This window comes from Zootoca vivipara, chromosome 11 (assembly GCF_965207765.1).
Source record: "Zootoca vivipara chromosome 11, rZooViv2.hap1.1, whole genome shotgun sequence".
Taxonomy (NCBI): domain Eukaryota; kingdom Metazoa; phylum Chordata; class Lepidosauria; order Squamata; family Lacertidae; genus Zootoca; species Zootoca vivipara.
This window is the reverse complement of record NC_142594.1, coordinates 31,446,290-31,470,285: the sequence shown is the minus strand read 5'-3', so window position 1 is coordinate 31,470,285 and position 23,996 is coordinate 31,446,290. Positions and strand designations below refer to the sequence as shown.

The 23,996-nt window shown below is 41.8% G+C and overlaps 1 protein-coding gene across 1 annotated transcript in view; it reads left to right on the top strand.

Annotated features, from left to right (window-relative positions):
- Nucleotides 1-458: 458 nt before the first annotated feature.
- The window catches only part of CASD1 (CAS1 domain sialic acid O acetyltransferase 1), a 32,489-nt gene continuing 8,951 nt past the window's right edge, over nt 459-23,996 (top strand). Inside the window, exons 1-13 of the mRNA XM_035128958.3 lie at nt 459-1,232; nt 7,561-7,657; nt 8,906-9,026; nt 10,757-10,801; nt 12,238-12,300; nt 13,666-13,710; nt 14,333-14,456; nt 15,530-15,744; nt 17,014-17,439; nt 18,285-18,374; nt 19,615-19,734; nt 20,840-20,996; nt 22,220-22,299. Coding sequence (XP_034984849.2) covers nt 650-1,232; nt 7,561-7,657; nt 8,906-9,026; nt 10,757-10,801; nt 12,238-12,300; nt 13,666-13,710; nt 14,333-14,456; nt 15,530-15,744; nt 17,014-17,439; nt 18,285-18,374; nt 19,615-19,734; nt 20,840-20,996; nt 22,220-22,299 — 2,166 coding nt within the window. The 5' untranslated portion in view covers nt 459-649. The remainder of the gene's footprint in view (nt 1,233-7,560; nt 7,658-8,905; nt 9,027-10,756; nt 10,802-12,237; nt 12,301-13,665; nt 13,711-14,332; nt 14,457-15,529; nt 15,745-17,013; nt 17,440-18,284; nt 18,375-19,614; nt 19,735-20,839; nt 20,997-22,219; nt 22,300-23,996) is intronic.

Sequence of the window (23,996 nt, the reverse complement as noted above, 5' to 3'; positions counted from 1 at the left end):
ACAGGAGTGCCTGGCGTGCTATGGTCCATGGGGTCACGAAGAGTCGGACACGACTAAACGACTAAACAACAACAACAAGGGCAGGGTCACTAAAAGGAAATTCTGTAACCACGCCAGAAGTTGCAATTCAAGTAAAGTCACGGCACTGCCCTCACCCCTCTGCAAACACTCGGGGATTTACAACCCTGAGTAAGATGTGCTGACTGACAGCCTCCCACTTGGGTGACTTTTAAAGTAAGTCCAATTTCTGGAGGGTGGGCCGTGCTACCAAGGCTGGATAGTCAACGGGGCTCCCGTTGCCTCCGGCACTACCTGTCCCGAGGGGGCCCAAGCGGGAAAGGGCTATCCTGCTGCCCTGCCCGTGGACTTCCCATCTCTGCCTGGGCCCGAAGAGACTTTGATCCCCACGCCCACGGGAGCGGCGCCCCCTTGCTTTTGCCAAGCCAGCAGAGCAGGTTAGGCAGGTGGAGGAGGAAACGACTGCCCCAATGTAGAATGCGAACACCCGAGCGCGCCGAGTCGGGTGGGGTGTTGAGGGCAAGAAGTCCGCTTATTTCGCCAAATTTCGCTTCCCCCCTCTCCCCGCCGCCCTTTCGCGCCTTGTTCGCGTGAGAAAGAGAGAGGCGCGAGGGCTCGCCCGCTCCCCTCCATGTCTGCGGCAGAGGAGGGGCCAGCAGGCGCCGGGGCGCCGCCGCGAGGGGCGGTAGCGGACCAGCCGCCGCAGCGCGAGGGGGGCGCGGATGGCCGTTGGGGGCAACGGCAGCAGCTGCAGCCACCGCCGCTTCAGGAACCGGATGGGAAAGCGGGCGCTCCCCTGGCTGCTGAGGTGAAGCGGCGGCGCCCGGACGAGGAGGAAGGGGAGGGGGCCGCGCTTCTGCCGCCGCCGCCGCCGCTCTTGAGCGAAGCGGAGGAAGACGACGCCGACGACCCGCCCACCTCCGCGGGGCTCTCCTCCCCGAGCTTCTCTCCCCTGCGCTGGTGGCGGCGGCAGAAGCGGCGGCTCTTCCTCTCCCCTCCGCCGGCCCCGCTGGGGACCCAGCGCTGCTGCCCGTGTGCCGCCGCCCGCTCCTTCGCGCACTGTTGTCATGGAGGAGCCAAGATGGCGGCCCTGGCCTACACCTTGGGCAAGCGCGAGATCAACCACTACTTCAGCGTGAGGAGCGCCAAGGCGCTGGCGCTGGGCGCCGTCCTGCTGCTCGCCGCCTGCCACGCCGCCTCGCGCCGGTACCGAGGTGAGGAAGGGGCGGCGGGGAGGAGGAGGGCGTGTGTGGAGGGACGAGATGAGATAGGTAGCGGATAGGTTGGCCGTGGTTATTGGGGATCCGCTGGGAGCAGAAATGTGGCCCCTCTCTTCCTCCTCCTCCTCCTCCTCCACCGCCACAGTTCAGGGGGGAGCCGCCTCCTTGGAAGGGCCTTCCTTTGGCATCGGGCGAAAGCCGCCACTACAGGTGTCCCTGGGAGGCAGGTACGTCTCTCCCCCCCCCCAATTTCCTCCAAGCAGTTGCAAAGCAAGCGCTTAGCTGGCAGAGGAAGGGTAACTGACACCTGCCAAACTTTGCCACGGCGTGAGCATCCTGTCTCGCCACGCCTTGGCAGCTCCAGCTTGCGTTTGCAAAGAAACAATAAAACCGCTGCAAGCGCCTTAAGGGCAGACGAGAAGCCGGTTCGTGCAGATTTCTGCAGGAAGCAGCTGTCCAAATTAAACAATCCAGGCTTGTTTGACTTTGGGCACAACATTGTTTACTTTGTTTATTAAATGTGTGTGCTGCCCTTCACCCAAATATCACAGGGTGGTCCACGACATAAAAATGCAAAATGAAGACAGAAAATGCCCTTATAACCAGGGACAGGCTATTGGTCCGTCCAGCTGGGTGTTGCAAACTCTGGCAGTGGCTCTCTTAAGGTCTCAAGCGGATGCCCATTTTCCCATCACCTGCTCTCTGCTTCTGGAGATGCCAGGGCTTGAATCTGGAGCTTTCTGGCAGGCAGAACATATGCTCTCTCACTGAGCTGCGATCCCTCCCTTCAGAAGGGCTAAATAAATTATTACCCAAGCAGGAAGTTGTAGCGGTTTCAGGGTTGCTGTTTAACTAAATTCTTAGCCTGAGGTCTTTGCAGCTAATTAGGGGTGTGCAGTATAAACAAAGAAAATGTGTGGGAGTCAGGAGTGTAAATCATGCAAACTGGCAGCTTTGCAAGAAGCTGCTGACATGCAAGGTAGGAGAAGGTGGTGTGCTTGAGATATGTTGAAAGAGTGTGGCTTTGAGATCTGACCTAAATTAAAAGATACAGACCTCTCCCTGCTAGGACCCCTTCTTTTTTGTACTGCCCTCATTTGACACTAAATAGAAATGTACTATATGCTTGCTTTCAAGAACAGTAGTGGTAGCAGAGGTGAAGACCAGGACAAAGCAGGGCCCCCTACAGAAGTCCTGGGGGAAGCAATGCTCCCCTTGTCCACTCCAGCATCTGAATTGAGTCTCCAATACACCTTTATTTTGTTTGCTACAAAGGAGATAGGTTAGTTGAGTAGTGACTTGACAAAGGCCACCCAGTGAGCTTCGAACATTTGAGTGGGCTATTTGAACCTGGGTTACTAACATCCAGAAACTAAACTGGGGCCAAAATTATACCCACTGCCCTAAAAAGCTTTCAGATGTTTTTATTCAGAGTGACTGGAAGTAAGAGTATTTTGAATTCCTCAAGGCTTTTGTGTGAGTAGGTGGTCATCACTTCATGCAATGTATGGTGTCCTGTGGTTTGTGGGGATCGGTGCACCGTATGTTTATATTATTATTCCTATATAAACCATTTTTTGGCCCAAAGGTCTCCTCAAACAGTAAACATCATACTAAAATAAAATCTACAATAGAGTAAAATGGCATAAATCAATAAGACAGAAAAATCTTAACACATAAGAGCCTTCCAAGCTGGAGGATTAAAAGAGTGCTCTTACAATACCCAAACTTTGAAATAAAGTTCCATATAGAAGCACTTGTGGCTGCATAATTTTAAAAAATTCTTACTTATATGGGGTTCTTGTAGCTTCACACAAGTTGTTTTGTTCGTCAGCATGAAGTTGAGTACTCTATACTAGGAATTCTCCCAGGGTCTGTGAGAGGGAAATACTACTCTCCAGGATTGCTGAAGATCATTGATGTGGGTGTTATAGGTGACAACAAGTGAAATTTGCCACTTGTAAGTCTCACCTGTACAACATTATTTCTGGGTACCAGCTTGGCCTTGTTGGTCTGCTTTTTCACTTCATTCACTTCAGGCATTGAGTAGGTGTTGTATAAGAAATGTCTGACTGCAAATACTTAAATTGTAAGTTTCTGTCTAACAGATCAGAACAGATGCAGTTGCTTTTGTAGTGCTTTCTTGTATACAGTGGATTTTGTGGTGTGGTCTGGGTAGAAGCTAGAAGTGTGTAGACATGTGCAGTGGTCAGTAGGTTTCTGATATAAGGCACTGCTAATGCGTCAATTACATAGTAGTGCCCAGAAAGTGAACCTGTTTTCATGGACTGGTCTAGCTAAGGTTGATGGTGGAGTGAGAGTTGTTGAATCCAAATAGAGCTTCTCAAGCCCTTTATGGTGCACAGGACTAGTCATAAGAGCTATCCACAAATGTACCGTGGGTTTGCTTCACAAAATCATGAGACTGTAAAAAGAATTGCTGATGTTATTTTATCAGTTACCTTTAACACCGGAAACTACATTTTCTGAAAATAAAAATTAATTTCTTGGTAATCTAAAAAATCTATTTAGCCTCACATTTTTTTCCTTGTGAGACAATTACGGTAATTAATTTTCAATTTAAGAAAAAGCTTTTTATCTCCAAAAAGGCACAAGATTCCTGCATTGCAGGGGGTTGGACTATGGTCCCTTCCAGCTGTACAATTCTCTGATTCTATGCTTCTATAAAGTATTCCAAAAGTGCAACATTCTGCAACTTTATCAAAAAGGGATAAGGAAGCTTGTTATTGTTGGCATCCATCTGTCTCAGGAGACAATGGAAGAGTGTGCCATTGGGGTAAAGTTAAACCATTGAGGAGTTAAAAGTGCCTGTTGTAGCTGTAGATGAAGCTGGTGGAGATGAAGGCATTTGGTTTCGCTGGTGTAGATGCACTATGGTGTTTCTTATCTCCATGCTCCTCCCAGCAGTCATTCCTCCTCTGGTCATTGATTTGGATACACAACCTATCTGTCTGTCTCCAGGTTGTTGTTGTTTAGTCGTTTAGTCGTGTCCGACTCTTCGTGACCCCATGGACCATAGCACGCCAGGCACTCCTGTCTTGCACTGCCTCCCGCAGTTTGGTCAAACTCATGTTCGTAGCTTCGAGAACACTGTCCAACCATCTCGTCCTCTGTCGTCCCCTTCTCCTAGTGCCCTCCATCTTTCCCAACATCAGGGTCTTTTCCAAGGATTCTTCTCTTCTCATGAGGTGGCCAAAGTATTGGAGCCTCAGCTTCACGATCTGTCCTTCCAGGGAGCACTCAGGGCTGATTTCCTTAAGAATGGATAGGTTTGATCTTCTAGCAGTCCATGGGACTCTCAAGAGTCTCCTCCAGCACCATAATTCAAAACCAGGTACTGTCTCCAGGTACTGCAGTCATTTGCAAGGCATTCCCAACATGGCAGGGTTAATGTTGTCAGCCTTCATGTCACGTTTGCAGACATCTTTATAACACAGAGTTGGTTTGTCAACAGGCCTGCTGCCTGATGCCAGCTCCCTATAGAGCACATCCTTGGGGACCCTGCCATCTTCCATTCTATGTACATTACCAAGCCAGTGTAGACGTCACTGAGACGGAAGTGCAAACATGTTAGGAATGTGGACTTGGAAGAGCACATATTTGTTTGATACTCTGTCCTGCCATGTGGTAGACCTTCATCTTGGTATTGGTTGTTAGCATCACATCCTCCCATTCACTTTTGGAGAGGTGCACCATTGCTGTGGCTCCCTTACCAGTACACTTGTCCAGCATAAGTGGAAAGCTTGCAGGTTGTGGTGGAGCCCAGATAGACAAAATCGTCTTAACAGCTGAAGTGTGTGATCACCAGTGCTGATGCATGGAGTGCTGGCAATGTCCTGACCCAAGATGTTGGTCTTTGTAAGGCTGAAGGTTAGGCCACACTCCACTTAGGCAAAACAGTTTATGAGTCTCTGTAGAGCTTCCTTGGAGTGCACTGTCAAAGCTGCATCATCTGCAAACAACATCCAAACACAAATTCTTTTTCCAGTAGAATCTTGTATTTTATTGAGGTTCATGTTGTTCCAAGACTGAGAATCAGATTGATAACCAGATAAAAAGTGTCATTTGAAAACTGGCAACAACTGCAGAGATATACTTCTGAGAGTGAGTGATACTTCCTTGTGTGAGTATGCAGAAATTGTTGAATGCAGAATCCCAGATGTTTTTCTGATGACAAGTAGCTCCAGAAGAAGTCCTAGCTTCTTAATTTCTATAAGCTCCCTAAAGGTTTTTTTTTGTATTTTAAAATAAATTTGTAATTTAGAATATAGTTGTTTGCTTTAGGAATACTACGGTAGCATATTAGGCACTTAAATTTAAGGAATGATAACATTATTTAATGGCCATGTTACATGCATCTATTCACCATTCTTTAATCATTATATTTGAATATATTCTTGAATAGATAGTGTTTTAAGCAGGAACCAACTTAATTATTTTTATGTAATCATAGTGTGGGTTATTGGTCACAATATATAATTTTTACATTAGTCAGCACTTGTGCGGTAATTTTTTTTTCATAATGTATTAATCTAAGATGAGAATCATTATTGTAGGACACCAGTTCAAGGAACTGTGCTTCATATCTGGGCAATTTTTAAAAAAATGTTTAGTTTAAATTTCTACTATGGAAAGAATGATAAGACATTCAGCGTTATTGTAGTTCTCCCATAGGCTTCAATTGGCCAGTGATAAGAGGATATTGGACTAGACCAGCCTTTGGTCTAATCCAGCAGTGCTCTTATTACATTATTACTTTTTTACACAAATCTATTTTCTTTCTAAACACTATAAACTGAAACTACGCTATTTAAGAATTTAAGGTAGCATGAACAAGGAGGGAGAGATGGGAGTACTTGGAGGAAGGTGTAAATATCTATAATTCTAAAAAGCAAATGTAGCCTTGTGTAAGCAGAGGCTGTCTTCTTCAGTGTTGGAGGATGTTTCACATAGGTAGATGGAAATGCTCTTCATATGATCCCATATCCTTCTGGACCAGAACCTAGCAGGCCATCTTTTGGTCCTTGCTGTACAAGTCTGGTCATAATCAAGCCTCTTTACTAGATAACAGCTGTTACCCAAGTTAATCCCACACCAGATGTCTTCTCTTACCCACACTATTAATTGTCAGTTTGGTTAGAAGCTGGCCAAGTGCAGGGCAAACAACAAAATTGTTGTGAGTGATTGTGTTTCACACAGTTGCTAGGCAAATGTCCTTTGTTTATTTTGTAGAGAGAGCATTTCTTCAAACCTCATACCACTGGGCAAAGTAGGGGTGATACAGCTTTCTGCTTCTGTTAGGATTTTCTCAACGTTTCCTTATTGGCTTTGTTGCACCTACATTAAAGTGTAATAGTTTCTTGTCATTGCAATTTTGTTGTCAGAGCAGTGCAATCCAGTAATCAAACTGTAAAACAAATGTCTTTTTAGAGTGTAATGATCATGTGTTTAATTTTTGGAAATGCACAGTTTTGATCACACAAGTGACAAAGCTACATGTACTGCACTGGTTTGGAAGTGAGCAGAGAGTTCATTGGCTTCATTCCTCATTTATCTTACATGGATCTTTAATGATGTAATTTTTAATCCTGGCCTTTGGGGGTTAATTATGATGGTTAAATTGAACATTGTTTTTTAAAGCTGCCAGTTGTATGTGTGTGAACTAAGCAGAACAAATGAAACTAGGATCCTTCATTTTAAAGTACATATTGGCAAAAACATTTGATGTCCTTACTACTATATAGTAAAGGTACCCCTGACTGTTAGGTCCAGTCGCGGACGACTCTGGGGTTGCGGCGCTCATCTCGCTGTATAGGCTGAGGGAGCTGGCATTTGTCCGCAGACAGTTTTTGGGTCATGTGGCCAGCATGACTAAGCCACTTCTGGTGAACCAGAGCAGTGCACAAAAACGCCATTTACCTTCCCGCCAGAGTGGTACCTTTTTATCTACTTGCACTTTGACGTACTTTTGAACTGCTTGGTTGGCAGGAGCTGGGACCAAACAACGGGAGCTCACCCCATCACAGGGATTCAAACCGCCAACCTTCTGATCGGCAAGAGCCCTAGGCTCAGTGGTATAGACCACAGCGCCACCCGCGTCCTATATAGTAGTATGTTATTGAAGGAATGATAATGGGGGTGTTGGGCTCATACTCAGTTGAGCATTTTTACATCGAAGCCCAGATGTTTGTAACTTTTCTGACTGGCAATAAAATGCCTGTCTTTACCATGTGGGTTGTGAACACAGCTATTGACCAAAAGATGATGAATGATAATACATTCTGTGTTTTATTTTTTTAAGGTGATGATAGTTGTGAGCACCTTCTCTCTAGTGGAAGATTTCTTGGGGAGAAAGTATGGCAGCCTCACGGCTGCATGATGCACAAATATAAGCAGAGGTAAGGGATTCTACTTTTAAATTTTCCCTTAAAGAATAAAATATCATAAGTGTGCACTTAAATGTAAAGTGTTAGTTTATGGGATTATTACACTTTTAGATCTACACTGTGAATATCATATGGCACATAATGTATTTGTGCTGCTCATGTGAGTTTCCCCTATCCCTGTTAGTGGTTTCACTTTATTAGCAGAAATGAAATAAATAGTAATGATTGTTAGTCTGTATCTTGCTTACTATGAAGAAATTTATCACATAACCGTATCAGTTTGCCTATAAATTGCAAACCGGTGCTTAAAGCAGCCATTTAGGCAAATCCCGGCCACCTCATTCTCTAGTTCACCCTTCCGAGCCCAGTGCCCTCCAAAGATCTTGAACTACATCTCCCATCAGCCGCAGCCAGCATGGCCATGCAAGCTGGAGCTGTTGGAAACTGTAGTCCAAAATACCTGGAAGGCACCAGATTGGGGAAGGGTGCATCTAATAATTTCTCCATCGGCCTTGGTGCATAAAGTAATGCACCATTAAGGTGCCTGTCAGTGAGCAAGTTTGTGTACCTTGATTGCTGTAAGGCTATAAAAGAAAATGTGAAGGAAATAAAGCCCCTATTCCCCCACCTCCACCAGAGTTGATCTCAAACCATTTTAGTACAGTGGTAGCTAAAGAGGAGTTCTCACATTATCTAAAGCCTTTTGCAGTCACCCCAGGGAATAAATTTACCAGAGAGAAAGGTGCATCAGTGGGTCCTGCCCTCTTCAGAGCAACCTTACTTTTTGCATTTGATTTCTTTAAAAATGTGCTTACTTGAGAGCATAAGATGAGTATGTTGGATCGGGTTAATGGCTCATCTAGTCCAGCATCCTATTCTCGCAGTGGCTGACCAGATGTCTGTGGGAAGCCTGCAAGCTGGACATAAGCTCAGCAGCACTCTGCCCACTTGCAATTCCCAGTTACTGGTTGAGTTGGAGGCCCAGCACAGTCTTACAGTGTTGCAATTCTCTTTTCTAAGTTAATAGAATGTAAAAATGGCAAGACAGTATAACATAACAATTTACTGTATAAAATGTATAACAAGATATGTAGTGTTTTATAAGAAAAATGAAAATTTGTTCCCACAAATTTGAATTGTCAAGGATGTGGGATATAAGTTGGTGCTCAGAATATTCTACAGTGCAGCTTTTGGGGGGGGGTGAATTACTTTTGTTCTGTTATACTTGAAGAAAATCAATATTAATGTTTGTTTTTACAGTGAAGCAAAAACCTGCCTCGTAGACAAACATATTGCATTTATAGGTGATTCTAGGATTCGTCAGCTGTTCTATTCATTTGTGAAACTCCTGAACCCTCAAATTAAGGAGGATGGAGTCAAGGTATGGTTTTTATATTTTACTTTTATCACAGTTATTACTAGAAAACTACAGTCATTGTAATACCTTAGTTGTAAAGGTATTTCTGTTGAAAATGTATTGATCCAGTTTAGACCTCACATTCCTGGTCCACCAAATCAGGTTGGGTTGGGTTAGGAAAACACAGTATGCCCATGTGTTCCTCCACCACTTTCTCCCTCCCCTTACATGCCTAGCTTTACAATACTTTTTTATTTATTGCATTTGTACAATGCCTTATTGCCAAGGTAGTTTTTGATTTAAAATGTTAATACAAATAAATATTGCAAAATATTTTTAGGCTGCCTACAGGAGCTGGTGGCATAGCTCCTTGACCTAGGCTTTTCTTGTTTTCTACTCTGCCTTCCCTCAAGGCAGGCCTTCACACACAGGGCTTAAGGAGTCCCAGGGAAAGTGGGGGTTAGGTTGCCCCAGCAGTTCTCTCAGGCCATTGATGGTCTCTTCAGGAGCAGGTGGTTATACATAGGATGTCAATACCAGGAAATTCAGGTTTGAGCACTGGGTACACAACAGGATTGCAAATTACACTTTGTTCCTGGTTTCCAGTTCTGATTTGTGAAGAGTGTTCAAGCCACAGTTTCTCAGTATGGGCATCCTGTCTCATTATGCTGAAGTTGACCACAAAGTATTGTATCAAGCTGGACGAGGGGAGTCTGAATGGGAGGAGGCAGCAGATGGTGGGGGCACCCTAGTTTTTAGATCAGGCATGTGTTGTCTGAACCAGGCTAATGAATGTGGGAACTTCAGAAAGAGAGCTAATTAAGCAGTTTCAGAGAAAAGAACCAAAACTGCAGGTGAACCCAGAAGTAATGAGGGAAAGAAGGAGGGAGGGTTGAGCTTTTGGTCAGTGCTGCACTTCAGATATAGATAAAGATAAAGGAGGAGGACTATTTTAGAAGAATGAAGTCAGGAACTCAAGGAGAGAGAGAGAGAGAGAGAGAGAGAGAGAGAGAGAGAGAGAGAGAGAGAGGAGAGAGAGAGAGAGAGAGAAGGCAGTCTGAGATATCATTTTAGTCTGAACTCCAGGCAAAGAGAAAGTCCTCATGGTGTCCTCCAGGACTGTTAGTAGAGGGCGACTTGGAAAGATTGGTTGGGGGGGGTGGCCTAGTCTCCACTAAGGACTAGCCCTTGAAAATAAGAGCATGTCAGTGTTAGCACCTATTTTACCTAAATGGCACTGTACTTACTGCAGAATAATTGAAGTGTGCCTGAAAAGCCCCCAAATTATACATTTGCTTTTGTGTGTTTATTTCCCCCCCTTTAAATAGCAGTCACAGAGCTTGTACTGTAATCAGGTTTTGGACCATTAGAAATATAGGCCTACGCTGGAGTCCTGGATGAAAATCTGTTGTCTTCTGCTGGTCCTCATAGCTGCTGTTCTTGTCAAGAGGGAAGCTGCCAATGGCACCATCTTTTCTGATGCAGCTTTGAAGCAGGGTGGGGGTGAGGGAGGTTTTTTGGGACTGTGTGGTGAGAGGATAGGATTAAAAACGTCTCTTGCTGCATCATAGTCCCAAACCTGTTTCCTGCTCCCTCTCTCCCTTATCTCCTTCTTCTTTTCAGGCAACTGCTATTTATAGTTAAAAAGCAAAACAAACCAGGCAACATCAAATTAAGAATTTAGCAAAACATGAATACAGTCATGGATTTCTGGAAACTGGTGTAATTTTTTTGCGTGTTTCTTACTTTGACAGCATGGAAACATTCCTTTTGAAGACAAATCTTCTTCACTTAAAGTGGTAAGCATATCCAGTCGCTTCTAAACTAGAATGAAGAAAGGAAGTTGACATATGTATTTATTTTATTTATATTTATTTATAATATTTATATACCACCCTTTCACAAAACACCAGGGTGAAGTATAGCAACATAAAAAACCTTTAGAAATAAATATTTACTCAAGTAGTACTTTCATATTTTGTTTGTTGTTAAATTTATATCCCAACCTTCCTCCTAAAGAAGCCTTTCATATTTTGTTTGTTGTTAAATTTATATCCCAACCTTCCTCCTAAAGAAGCCTTTCATATTTTGTTTGTTGTTAAATTTATATCCCAACCTTCCTCCTAAAGAAGCCTTTCATATTTTGTTAGTTGTTAAATTTATATCCCAACCTTCCTCCTAAAGAAGCCCTAGGCAGCAAACAAGTGATAAAACAAAGCCAAAATCTTTAACAAAATTTCAGTGCAGATGCAGACTTAGAAATATCTCCACTTGAAGGGCTTGTTGAAGGAGTCTTCAGTAGGTGCCGAAATGGCAACAGAGATGACCCCTGTCTGATACTAATTGGGAAATAATTAAGATGGTGGGTACCAAAACACTAAAAGCAATGCCTACATTGTACAGAACAGACTTCCTGACAAGATGGTATTTGCAAGAGGCCTTCCTTTGGTCAGTTGAATCATAGATTTGAAAGGGACCTCAAGGTCCTTGTCCCATGCTGCATTGAACTTTATATTCCAAAACGTGAACTAACCCTGTACCTAACTGGCAGCCAATGCAATTCTTTCAACACTGGGGTAATCTGTAAGTGATACGCTGCCTCAGTAGTTGAGCTGCCACAGTTTGCACCGGCTGCAGCACACACAACCACAGGAAGATTTTGCTTTGGGCTGGTTTTCCTTGGCTGTCTTGCCCTAGGTGTTAGGAGGATTGTGAGGACAAATACTTGAATATCTGAAGGAACTAAGTGCTGCAGAATATAACAAAAATCATTTCAAAGATACTCCTACTGCTGAAAACAATCCAGTTTCCTCTTTGAGCAGTTAGTCAAGTCTCCTTCCCACTACGTCCTCTAAGTAACAGCAGCAGTGTTTTCTACAAAAAGTGCATAAATTATTAAAAGAAGATATGTGTATACATGTGTCCGAAAAACCTGATTGGCCCAGGTTTTCCAAACATGAGCACAGGATCTTAGTGTACATCATAGCTGCCAAGTTATCCCTTTTTTACAGGGATTTTCCCTTATGCTGAATAGGCTTCCTCGCGAGAAAAGCGAAAACTTGGCAGCTATGGTGTACATGCATATTTTTACTTAACAGATGTTATACATTTGTGGTAGAAAATGCAGATGGAAAGCTGCTGATTCTGTCAATAGTTATGACATTTAGTGCTGACCTTAACTGACTGTTTCTGGAGAGTAAACCACTTACTAATAAACTCATCCATTTCCCCTCAGGAATTTCTGTGGTATCCGGAAGTCAATGGCTCTATGAAGCAGCTTATCAAATCTTGGACTGAAGTGAGTTGTATTATTGAACGTCCTTTATGACATGACAGTGGTTTTCAGCTAGTGTGCCGTGGCACCCTGGGGTGCCTTGAACGATGGTCAGGGGTGCTGCGGGCATCCCTGGCCTCTGTCCCTCTTTCCTTCCCTCCCTCTTCTGATGCCTCTGCCTCCCCAAGGCTTGTGAGGCTGTTTGTTGCAGCAGCCCTGGCTACAAGCTCCCCAGGTGAATGGTGCCTCTGGAGCTGGCCAGGGGGTGCTGGTTGCCAGGAGCTGAGGCAGTCTTGGACTAAGCAAGCAAGTGGGTGAGGGAGCCCAGCCAGCCAGCCAGTCCTCTATTCCCTTGCTGCTGGGAATGAACAAGCAAGTCCCAGGCTCCTGTGGGGCAGTGTGAGGAAGCACCTCTCTTTGGGGCAGGAGGGGGGCAGCTGCTGCCCAGAGGACTCCCAAGGAGAGGGGAGAGGAGGCTGAGGGAACACTCCACAAGGGAGGCTGTTCAAAAGGGGGTGAGGGGCTGCCAGCTCTGCAGGCAAGGGGTGACATAACTGGGCTAGCCCCACTGGCGTGCCACAAAAAGAATGTAGTTGGTCAAGGGAGCTGTGGACTCAAAAAGGTTGAAAACCTTTGCTTTATGGCAATATATTTCAACAATCCCAGGGGTGGGGTGGGAGTACGTTAGGCAGTTCTGGTTCTGAAATTAATTTCAATATAGTATAAATTAAGCTGCTAGTTATCCCTCAGCTGTGCATGTTTTTTTTAATATGCACTGGCACTCTGAAGTGTATCTTTATTTATTTAAAATGCCCATTATTCTTTAAAAGAGCCAACTCAGGCAGCGATGACTTCCACGAATAGGGCTAGTGAGAAATAAGGAGATAAAAAAAGGTTTGTTTTTTAACCTGAAAGTGGGGAGGACAGCATGCATGTAGCCTTTCTTTTTATAGGAAAGAACTGATTGGCTCACTTTGCAAAGGGGTTTATAATCTGCTTTCCTTGGTGAAAATTGCAGAGGTTTAGGATGTTGCATTGTTAAAACAAAACAATTACAAAGTAATTTTGTACAGTGTAGTTAACTACACTAACTACAGTGTAGTTAAGTGGATATTTAATTTAAGTGACGTTCTATATTTTGCTAAGTAGAAAACAGTTCCACAATTCCCTTCATCAGCAGTGCTTCTATATTGTCATAACTTAATTGCTTCCAAATCAACTGCAGCATATTTTGTACATTGAATAAAGCTTGTGGAGGTATTTCTTTTTAAAATGAGCTTTAAATGTGGACTAATGTGGTTAAATAATTTTTGCAGTACAGTACATTTGATTATTCATGTCCTTTATGAAGACACTGAAAAGACTAACCTCCCTTTTACTGTTCCATAGGGTTCTTCTCCAAAGCCTCACATAGTTGTAGCAGGAGCTGCTGTGGTAAGCTGTTCATCTAATATGTCACTGTAATGGCCAAATGAAAATTAAAACAGTAATCTTCTAATTCAGAACTTTAAAATCCCATATGATCTTCTTTCTCTGTATTTTTCATTAACTAACCTTTCACACTTCTGTCTTATAACTCACAGCCTAAGCTTCCCTGTGCATCCCCATCTCTATCTCTCTCCCTGTCTTTCTGGTTCTAGAGCAATATTTAATTTTATAGACAGATACTTCTGGCAAAGAACACCTTCTTTGGTCTTACTTTCTTATGGAAGGAAAATTTATAGGGAGACTGATGTGTGCTGTGGGTATCATTTAATATTTGAAACTGCTGAAGGAGCAATAGATAATTTTTGACTGTTTTAATAGTATGTTTTGTCAATTTTAGGTAGTTGTCTTTTTAAATATAAATTTGCATCAAAGTCATTTAGCAACAGCAGTTCGCAATATCCAATGCTTCTTGCCCAAGAGTATAGAGTTCAGAATTTTCTTGTGTTTATCTACTTCAGCTATCCTGTTTTTGAAACATCAGCTAAGATCTGTGAATGATATTGAACCATTTTGATTATATCATCCACAAATACGTATGCTAACTGATTCCCTTTTAATACTCTTTTAGTGGTCTATCAGTATTCACAATGGCAGCAATGAAGCCCTCACACAGTATAAAATCAATATCACATCAGTTGCCCCTCTTCTGGAAAAACTGGCAAAGAGCAGTGATGTCTACTGGGTCTTACAAGGTAAAATAATGACAGCTGTTGTGGCTTGGGGTGAAACAAATTCATTAGCTAAGCATTTTTGTATTTAATATTTGCAATTCCAGCCTGAATATCAGTATCCACACTAGATTTATTCCATGATGTATTCCAAGAACAGTTGCTGCTGTTTGTCCCACATTGTGAATGGCATAACTGGTAAATCCATTTCTCAGTTTGTGGGAAAACACATTCCTTATTATCTGCACAGTATCTGCACAGAGCATTGGCCACTTTTGGGGGGGAAATGGTTGATTAGGCTGTAACAGGTCAACTGACTGGAAAGACTAGAAGCTAAAATTTTGAGTGGCAGCCCGGACTGTCGATTTGCTCATGAGTAGATACCTTTTAATGCCACTGGAATAGATAGGAATAGGATGCTTGTTTCATTATTAGATCAGCAAATTGAGACTAGACAGCTGGTTTGTCCTCCTTGCAAGAAATACTGTGGTACTGTCATGCCCTAACTCAGGGACAGAGAACCTTCATTTCGCTCAGCAGCCCATTTTGGCCAAGCCACATCCACCTGCCCCACACCTGACATAAGGTGTGGGGAAGTAATGGCGGGCCTAGGCCAAGAGGGGCTTTGCAGCAATGCACAGTGCCTCCCAAATGCCTGGCCACCAGGTTGTTGGGTATTTTTAAAGCACGGCACAAACTCTTCTGCAAGACCTGGGCTCAGCATTTCCCAAGCAACAAGCACAAAATTTCTAAAGCTCCTTGTGCAGCATTTCCCAACTGCTCACCAAGGGGCCTCAAATGCCTTTGTTTTTAAAAGGAGCATTTTTTTTCTTTCCAAAGGAAACAGTATTCAAAGTGCTTCGCTTAGTAACTTAAATGCAAACTGCTTTCTTTGCAGAATGAAAAATGTTCCAATTTTAGGAGTGTATTTCCCTCTGCACAGACTTAAAAAGGGCTCCCTCTAAGGGTCTAACTGGAGAGACATGTTAGGCTTTTTTAGTGGATCATTTAGCAGATGAGAATAGTATATCATCTAGAGCTTGAGTATTGATTGATTGATTGATTTTTTTAAAATCCCCATTTTCTTTTGACATCAGATCCAGTTTATGAAGATTTGTTGAGTGAAAGCAGGAAAATGATCACTAATGAGAAAATAGATGCCTACAATGAAGCAGCAATCAGTATCCTGAACAGCAGCTCAAAAAACTCAAAAGCTAAAGTAAAAATTTTCAGTGTATCTAGGCTGATAGCAGAAGAAACTATAAGTCAGTCCTCAGATGGTATACACCTTTCTGAATCGAGCAGAGAAATAGTAAGTAGCAGTAATCTGCATTGCAGGGGGTTGGCCTAGATGACTCTCATGCTCCCTTCCAGCTCTACAATTGTTTGATTCTATTATTCTTTTTTTTAGAAAACAGCCTTTAAGATTTAGAATGCCAAAAGACTGACAATTGTAGGAAATTTTCTTAATTTTTATTAGATTTATTAGACACTACTTTGTTGCTACTGCATTTTTAGCAGTTGTAAGTTTTTAATGGGTTTTTAATATTGTATTGTAAATTGTTGTAGCCCTCCCTGGGACCTTAGGGGGAAGGGTGGGTAATAAATTAAAATAATAATGAGAATTCTCTTCAAGTATTGTTTACAGAATTATTTTCAAACTATTTAATAAAGAATACTTTACACAGTGTAGATAATTGTATACTGCTTTGTATTAAGGATGTGATGCTTAGAGAAATCAGAATTGCTGATTGCCTACAGGGCTGTTGTATACATAACTCCTAACCATAGTTTAGCACTGTTTTCCCCCCTCATATGTGGCTAGGATAAGGATTTGGTTTCATAAAGTCCTGGATACTGCTGTAAAACAAACTTGGGGGAGTTTCAGAACAACCCTACATCAACCACAGATTACAAAGTGGCCAAAATTCTAAGAAACAGAAAATAGCAAAGTTCTCCAACCACACAGGAATATGAGTGTGCATGTAGTGCTAATCCATGGTTTAATGTTGTATGTGAACACAACGGATATATGGAAAGTTTTTTGAATGCTGAAAGGGGAGTACTATATTAATACTAAGTTATATTCTATTAAAAAAACAAAAATAAAGCATCTTTGTGAAAAACAGGAAGTGTAATTTCAGAATCAGCACACTGCATTCCTCTAAAAGGAATTTGGGGGTGGAAGTAGGTCAAACACAGATTAGAAAAATATACAGTCAGCAGTCGTTGCTAGCAGTGTTGTCACCCTGAATACGAAGGGTAAAAAAAAACCTAATGTTTGTGAGGTTGAGGGTGGGATCTTCCACTTTTTTTGGTATTGTTTTAGGTTAAAGTAGTGAGATCCAACCATGGATCTCCCAACATCTCATTTAATTTGGTGATAGAAAAAGTTTGTCTCTTGATGCCCATAGTTTGGACTTGCTCAGTGAAACCAATTAAAAACAGTATTTTGTTTTATGTTTTTTTTAAAAAAAGAAAACAACATCCTGCCATTCATTTACTTAGATCGGTGTGAGTAGTACAATGTGTTCAATTCCATATCCTAATGGCTGGAATTATGTTTTTTTTTCCTGGACAGAATGCAATGATTCTGATAAACATCCACTGCAACAAGGTTATAAAGCCCATTGATGGTTCGTGCTGCCAGCCTCAGCCTCCTGTCACTTTGATACAAAAACTAGCCTTTTGTTTTTTTGCTTCCTCCATAATTGGATATTTAATTCTTGTTCTCATACGTCGTAACAATCACCAGAAGAATAAGCAATGCACAGATATGGAGAGTGGAGAAGAGAAGAAACCTGCCAGCAACACTTCAGCCGTTTCTACTCTAGAGACAGCTTTGCAGTGTTTATGCAGACTTGGTTTGATAATGGGTTACTTCTACCTGTGCGACAGAGCAAATCTGTTCATGAAAGAAAACAAGTTTTACACTCACTCATCCTTCTTCATACCAATCATCTATATCCTAGTGTTGGGGGTGTTTTACACGGAAAATACTAAAGAGGTAAGCCTGTTTTATTTTTGTTTGAATTTCTGAAAGATCACAGGCTCTTTGCCTGACTGGGATGTGTCCTTGAACTCTGGCAATGTTCCTGTCTTTTCTTTTTGTAAAAAGTATTTTTATTGAGTTTACAATTTTAAACAGGTTACAATAACAATGAAGGCAATGCCAAAAAAAAAAAAGGCTAATGCTTCTTGTTTGCCTGGATGACGGACAGTGAGAGGTGCATGTAGAAACTAGTTACGGTACAAAGGTAACATTTTTCTTCAGTTGTCTGCCCTCTTCTGGCCTGTCCAGCGCTGGCATGTGTCTCTTGGAAGATTGCCCACAAAGAAATGTGGTCCTTGGGCAGAAGAAGGATTCCCAACCCTGTTGTAAATAGATTCAAATAAAGCCATCACTTCCAGAAAAATGCCGTGCATAAACAACAGATGAGCAGTTGTGGATGTTTCGATAACATTTATTCAAGAGTCCATGGCCTTGAGCCAGAGTGGCCAAATGTAAATTCAGCGAGGCTTCTCTTTCCCTGCTCCCAATAGGGACCTCTGTCCCTTGAGTTTCAAAACCGTCTTTCAGGCAGTGTACAATGTTAGTGTTAGATGGGGAGCAAAAGCACTCAGCCGTTGTCGTGCTGTTTGCACAGAGTTCTGGATCAGTCATGTGGATTGTAGCCCACTCCTAGTAGTGCAAAATACATAAAACATAATTGGAGAATAATAGTTATTGCACTTCCCTTTACATAGTAGTTTTAGACACACCCACCCCATAATAGTGTTTCAGTTTCCTTGTTTTGTAGTGCTCTACTTGCACTTGTTAGGATAGCAATGCTCTCTTTTTATTTTGCACAGACTAAGGTGTTAAATAGGGAACAAACAGATGAATGGAAAGGCTGGATGCAGCTTGTCATCTTGATCTATCATATCTCTGGAGCAAGCACTGTAAGTTTGTTTTGCAGTTTTAACAATTTTTGCACGAGGAGTAGCCTTGTGTGATTTACTACTGAAGCAAAATTTGAATACTTAAATGAAGTCTTTCTTCTCTGTTTTAATTCCATATTGGGGTGATTAAGGTCTGTTTTGAAAGATGTACTTTTCCAAAAAAAAGTGACAATTTAATTTCCTCGTTTCACCTGTGGTGCAAAGTGCTGTACTGTGCATGAAAGTGTTTTAATTGGTGAGGATGCCACTGACATATGATGCCGTCTTTAGTAGGCTTACTAAATTTTAACCCAGCAGTTCTCAAAATGGACCTTGAGCATGGTACCCATCTTCAGGCAGGTGGATATTTCCTCTCAGAACTATCCACAATGGATTTGAATTATCCTAGCAGAAGAACCTTATTGGTGTGTGTGTATGGAGGGGTAACTTCACCCCCTCCCCATTGTCTGATCATCCCAACCTGATCGGGAAATGGTTGCTGTTTTGTTTTAATGATGCTTCTGGATGATTTTAGGAAAAGTCAGATGTCCTATTCTGTTCTAATTTCACTTTTGGATTATTGCTCCAACCCTAGCTGGGATGGCTAGCCCATGGGCCACATGAAACTCCCCTGAACCCCCCCCCCACCAAATTATTTCTTACTGCTCCTATGGGTCCCCCCACTGTAATACTATGATGGCAGAAGGCTTTCCATGACTGCCAAGGCCCCACAAAATGTCTACATTAAAAAAATAAATATTTTACTAATTACCATTGTAGGTCATCTGCTGTGATTTGGTTATACCAAAAGATTTTTGTGAGTTCCAGCCCCCCTCCCACCATGTGTCCTTTTCATTTTCACCCACTTTTACTCAGGGCACATCCAGCTTTGACATGTGTTCCTCACCACCACCTAAGGTTGACTATGGATCATTGTGACCCTCAGCTCCCAAAAGGTTAATCACCAAAGCCTTGAATTCAGTTCCAACCTGTACACAAGCATCTTTGTATAGGGAAGCCTGCCTGTTCAGCTGTGGAAAAGACAGTTGGTTAATGCTGGGTTGAGCACTAACCAGAGTGTGGAATAAGTTTAGAAGGCAGTGAGACATAGTGTGCTTTAAAGTTCTGTAAATGAGATAGTATTCAAAAGCAAAAATAAAGTGAGGGGGGAAACTTATCTCATTTTGCACACTTTAATGTGGGATTTAATCTTTGAAAGTTACCTAGCTTTTAAAAATTCAATTTACATTTTTATTAATAGTTTCTGCCAGTGTACATGCACATCCGTGTATTGGTTGCTGCATATCTATTCCAAACGGGCTACGGGCATTTCTCATACTTCTGGATTAAAGGAGATTTTGGCATTTACAGAGTGTGTCAGGTAAGAAGTGAATTAAGTTTTTATGTGTATAAAAATAATTCTGAGTGACCGCTAAAAATGTAACCCAGTACTTTGCCCGCTGCCACTGACACTTACCAATGTTGGCTCATTTCCTATTCAGTAGGAGACAAGACTTCAAAAAAGTCATTGAGGCTGACAAAAGCTCACCCCTTCCTCTCTGGATCCCAATTGCCTTATCTCAGTGTTTCCCAAACATGGGTCTCCAGCTGTTTTTGGACTACAGTTTCCATAATCCCTGACCTAGTCCTTCTAGCTAGGAATGATGGGAGTTATAGTCCAAAAACAGCTGGAGATTCAAGTTTGCGAAACCCTGCCTTTGTTTAAGCCTAAATCTCCCAAAGTCTGCCACCAGAGTATGATTTTGTTTTCTTTCAGCACTAATTGCCTAAGATTTTTCCCTCCTTAGCAACTGGAGACCTCTTTGCACTTAGAGATTGGGTGTGAGGGTTAGCCCAGGAGAGGGCCTTCTCTGTGGTGGCCCCTAAGCTGTAAAACTCCCTCTGCACAGAGGTGCATCTCGCATCCATTATATAGCTTCCAGAGAACGCTGCATATGTACCTTTTTGCCCTGGCTTTTGACATTTGAAGTGTATGTTTTTAGGACCCACCTTTTTGGTATTAAACTGTCTTTAATACTGTGTTTTACTGTTATGACCCACCCTGGGACTTTAGGATGAAGGGCAGGTAATTAAAAATAATAATCTGTAAGAAATGGTTACTTCACAGATTGATACCCAGTAACAATAGTTATATAGGCAAGAATTTGCTTTGTGTTGTGTTAGGTTTTTTAATTTGACGCTGTTCTATGCATACAGAGCAGCTGGATAGAGCAAGTCTGTAGTAGGCTCGCTGGCTTCTCTTAAACAGTTTTCATTTTATGTTTTGAAAAGCCTGATCAGCAAAATTGTTAAGTAAGCTTACTGTAGTAAAAATAATTGAATATATGAAAGCTTTGTGGTACTCTGTCACTTGAGATGCAAATGTTACCTTGTTGAAGTTGTTTACACTAAAATATACATGAAAAAAATCACTTGCCATTCCTTACATTTAATAATAAAATACTTCCCCTTTTCTCCAATAACAGGTTTTATTTCGACTGAACTTTTTGGTTGTGGTGTTGTGCATAGTGATGGATCGGTCTTACCAGTTCTACTACTTTGTTCCTCTAGTCACTGTCTGGTTTATGATCATATATGTTACATTAGCTCTATGGCCTCAAATAGTCCAGAAGAAAGCCAATGGTAAATATGATTCACTTTTGTATTAAAATAACTTAAGCACTTTGTTTTGCATTCAGTTATATTCAACTTTAAATAGCATTGTGATTTTTTAATACATGGCATTCTCAATAGCAAAATCAAACTACACTTTTTTAAAGCAAAAATACTCTATCTGCCTAAATTGCTGGCCCAAATAACATAACAGAAGGTAGTCAAAGGTTATCATTGTTAATGTGGCCATTTGTGGGAAGGGAGGGTTGAAGATGGGGGAATGGTCAGGGAAAGGAGGCAGGCCTAGCCTACTTACTTACATTGAAGGGTGAACCCAGCCTAGGTAATTATTATCATCTTGGGATCCCAATATTGGGTTAACAGAAAACAGTAAAACGATTTAAGAGAAAACACTATAACTACTGTATTTAGAAAATTAACTTGCACTTTTATTAAAACAATTAATCAAAAGATGTATAAAAATATATCTGTTTGGACACACCATTATATAGTTTGTAGTAGGTCCCTGAATACCTCAGATTTTTTTTTTATTGTATGCTTGGTTCACCTCTTGGCTTGAGAGCTTAATGCTGAATGATGGCCTGCAAAGAGCCATAATTCAAGGTAATGTGTGGCCTACTTTCTTATTGAGCAGAGAGAATTCTACACCGGAAGGGTCCATGGAGGGAAATAACACTACCTTTCACATACTTTTCTCAGCCATAGTTTCCCTGATCTGGTGCTTCTCTTTTCTCTTCCTAACTCAAAAGGGCTTGTTTATTACTGGTCAGGTTTCACTTCCTGAAAATGTCCACACCTTGACACCATATAGGCAATCAGAGTTGGCTGTGTAATATCACTGGGGGCAAATGAAACCCTCGCCCTGGATGTGGGGAGGGCTGTGAAGCTGCCCCTACTGCCATGACTGTCTGGTTAGTGCCGCACTGGTTAGTGTTTCATTGCCCCCCCCGGTGCTGCCCAGTCGGACATTTGCTGCAGTCTGCTTTAACAAGACATGACTAGCTGGGGTGGAATGTGGTTTAGGAAGGGCATCCTATTGAAGTAATGTACTGTGGGTGGATATCATGTTTCCATTTTGCAGTACTTTCTGAAGAATTTCTATCTGAATGTTCATTCCCACCTACACACAGCTGTCCCTCTTGTGTATAATGCAAAAGCTGCAACAATAAAAAAAAATGCAATAAAAAAACCTTACTACCTAACATTAGTCTTGTTTTTGCTCTTGTCCACAGGCAATTGCTTCTGGCATTTTGGTTTACTGCTGAAACTAGTTTCCCTGTTCATCTGTATATATTTTCTAGCATATTCTCAGGTTTGTATTACTTGTATATTTTGGTACAAGTTAAATATTTGGCTTCTAAGGCATGTTAGAAAGCAAACATTTAAGCTGTGTTCAAAAGCAAAGCACTTGCAGCTATGGGACAGTCACAGCAACCAGCCTGTTGCTTCCGTAAGGAACAGGTTATGGTATCTGAGAGCAAAGGACACGCTTTTAGCTCTTTTGTAAATCCATTAAGTGTTTCCACAGAAATGGGTGTTGGAATGCTTGGGTTCATTCAGAGGTCTGAGGGTGGAGCATCTGCTTTCACAAAGCACATCAGCCTGTGCTTGCATCCAAAACTGGCTGTTTTGTTTTGAGGAGAGAGTATCCCCCCCCTTTGCTTAAACCTTGGTAGACTTGGCTGCTAAAACCCAGGTCCCAACATTTTTCTAGTGATGTGGAGGAGAGGCATATCAAAAATGTTTGGGCATTAAATGTTTGGGCATTTGTAAGAAAAGGAGCAGTTAAAAGAACAAGATTCTTTCTGCTGCATTTTGTTGATATTAAAATATGAATATATTATAAATGAAAACCAGATCATGTTTGCTTTCTGATATTTGACCATAAAAATAAATAAAAACATCTAGCTGCAGAATGATTGGATTTTATATTCAGGAAAACTGTGTCCCTGTCTCCGTCTAGTGAACCACTCTGAAGCTTTTAGAATAGGAAATTCTGCAGCCCAGATGAGCAGCAGCCTGATAAAAGACTGCTGGTTTGAAGTTTCTGTTATTAATCTCCCAACCCCACTCTCCTGATTGATGGGATTCCAGGTTTGTTTACCAGGCTGTGCTCAGGGTGAGGAACTGCATGAGAAGCATGTGCTTCCATATTCAGCTGTGCATTAAAAAAAACCCTCATAACTGAATATATTTAGCATATATTTTTGGGTACGGAATGCTTTCATTTTCCCAATGCTGCCTGCTCTTCAGGGCTAAAATGCAACTCAGCTGTGACTTCTGCATAAGATTTATGGCGTATGTGGCCTTATTCTGAGCATTTGAATGGCACTTGACTAAGAGAGAGAATACTGTTCACAAAGCACTTGCAACTCTTCAATTCCTAGTTCCTTTGGAAATAATTATTCACACCCTTACAATTAGGCATGTATTTCAAAACATCTCTCTCTTCTCTCTCTCTCTCTCTCTCTCTCTCTCTCTCTCTCTCTCTCTCTCTCTCTCTCTCTCTCTCTCTCTCTGTCTCTCTCTGTCTCTCTCTCTCTCTCTCTCTGTGTGTGTGTGTGTGTGTGTGTGTGTGAGAGAGAGAGAGAGAGAGAGAGAGAGAGTTTAAATGTATTTTCTTTTCAGAAACTTAAAGGCCATGTTTATTTGTTTTTCCCATTTAGACTTGCAGGGCATCCAGCCATTTTTTTAAAAAAAATAGGGGAGTTGAAAGCTTTCCTTTGACGAAAGCTGATTAAAACAGATTTTTAACTTTAAGAAAAGTTTATTAAACATTGCAAAGTTGTTTACTATTTTTATTCAGGGAACATGGATGCATCCTTTTTGTTTCTTTTTAAAATAAGCATTTTTTTCCAGCAATTTTACTGTCACAAAAAATGAAATGAAAATGCGTGTTTGAAAACCATTCTCTTCAGCAGCAAAATACTAAACTAAATTACACATCAGGCCAACTTTCAGCTCTCCTGGAGGAATTGCTTGATAGGTTTCTGACTGTCCTCTTTTTTG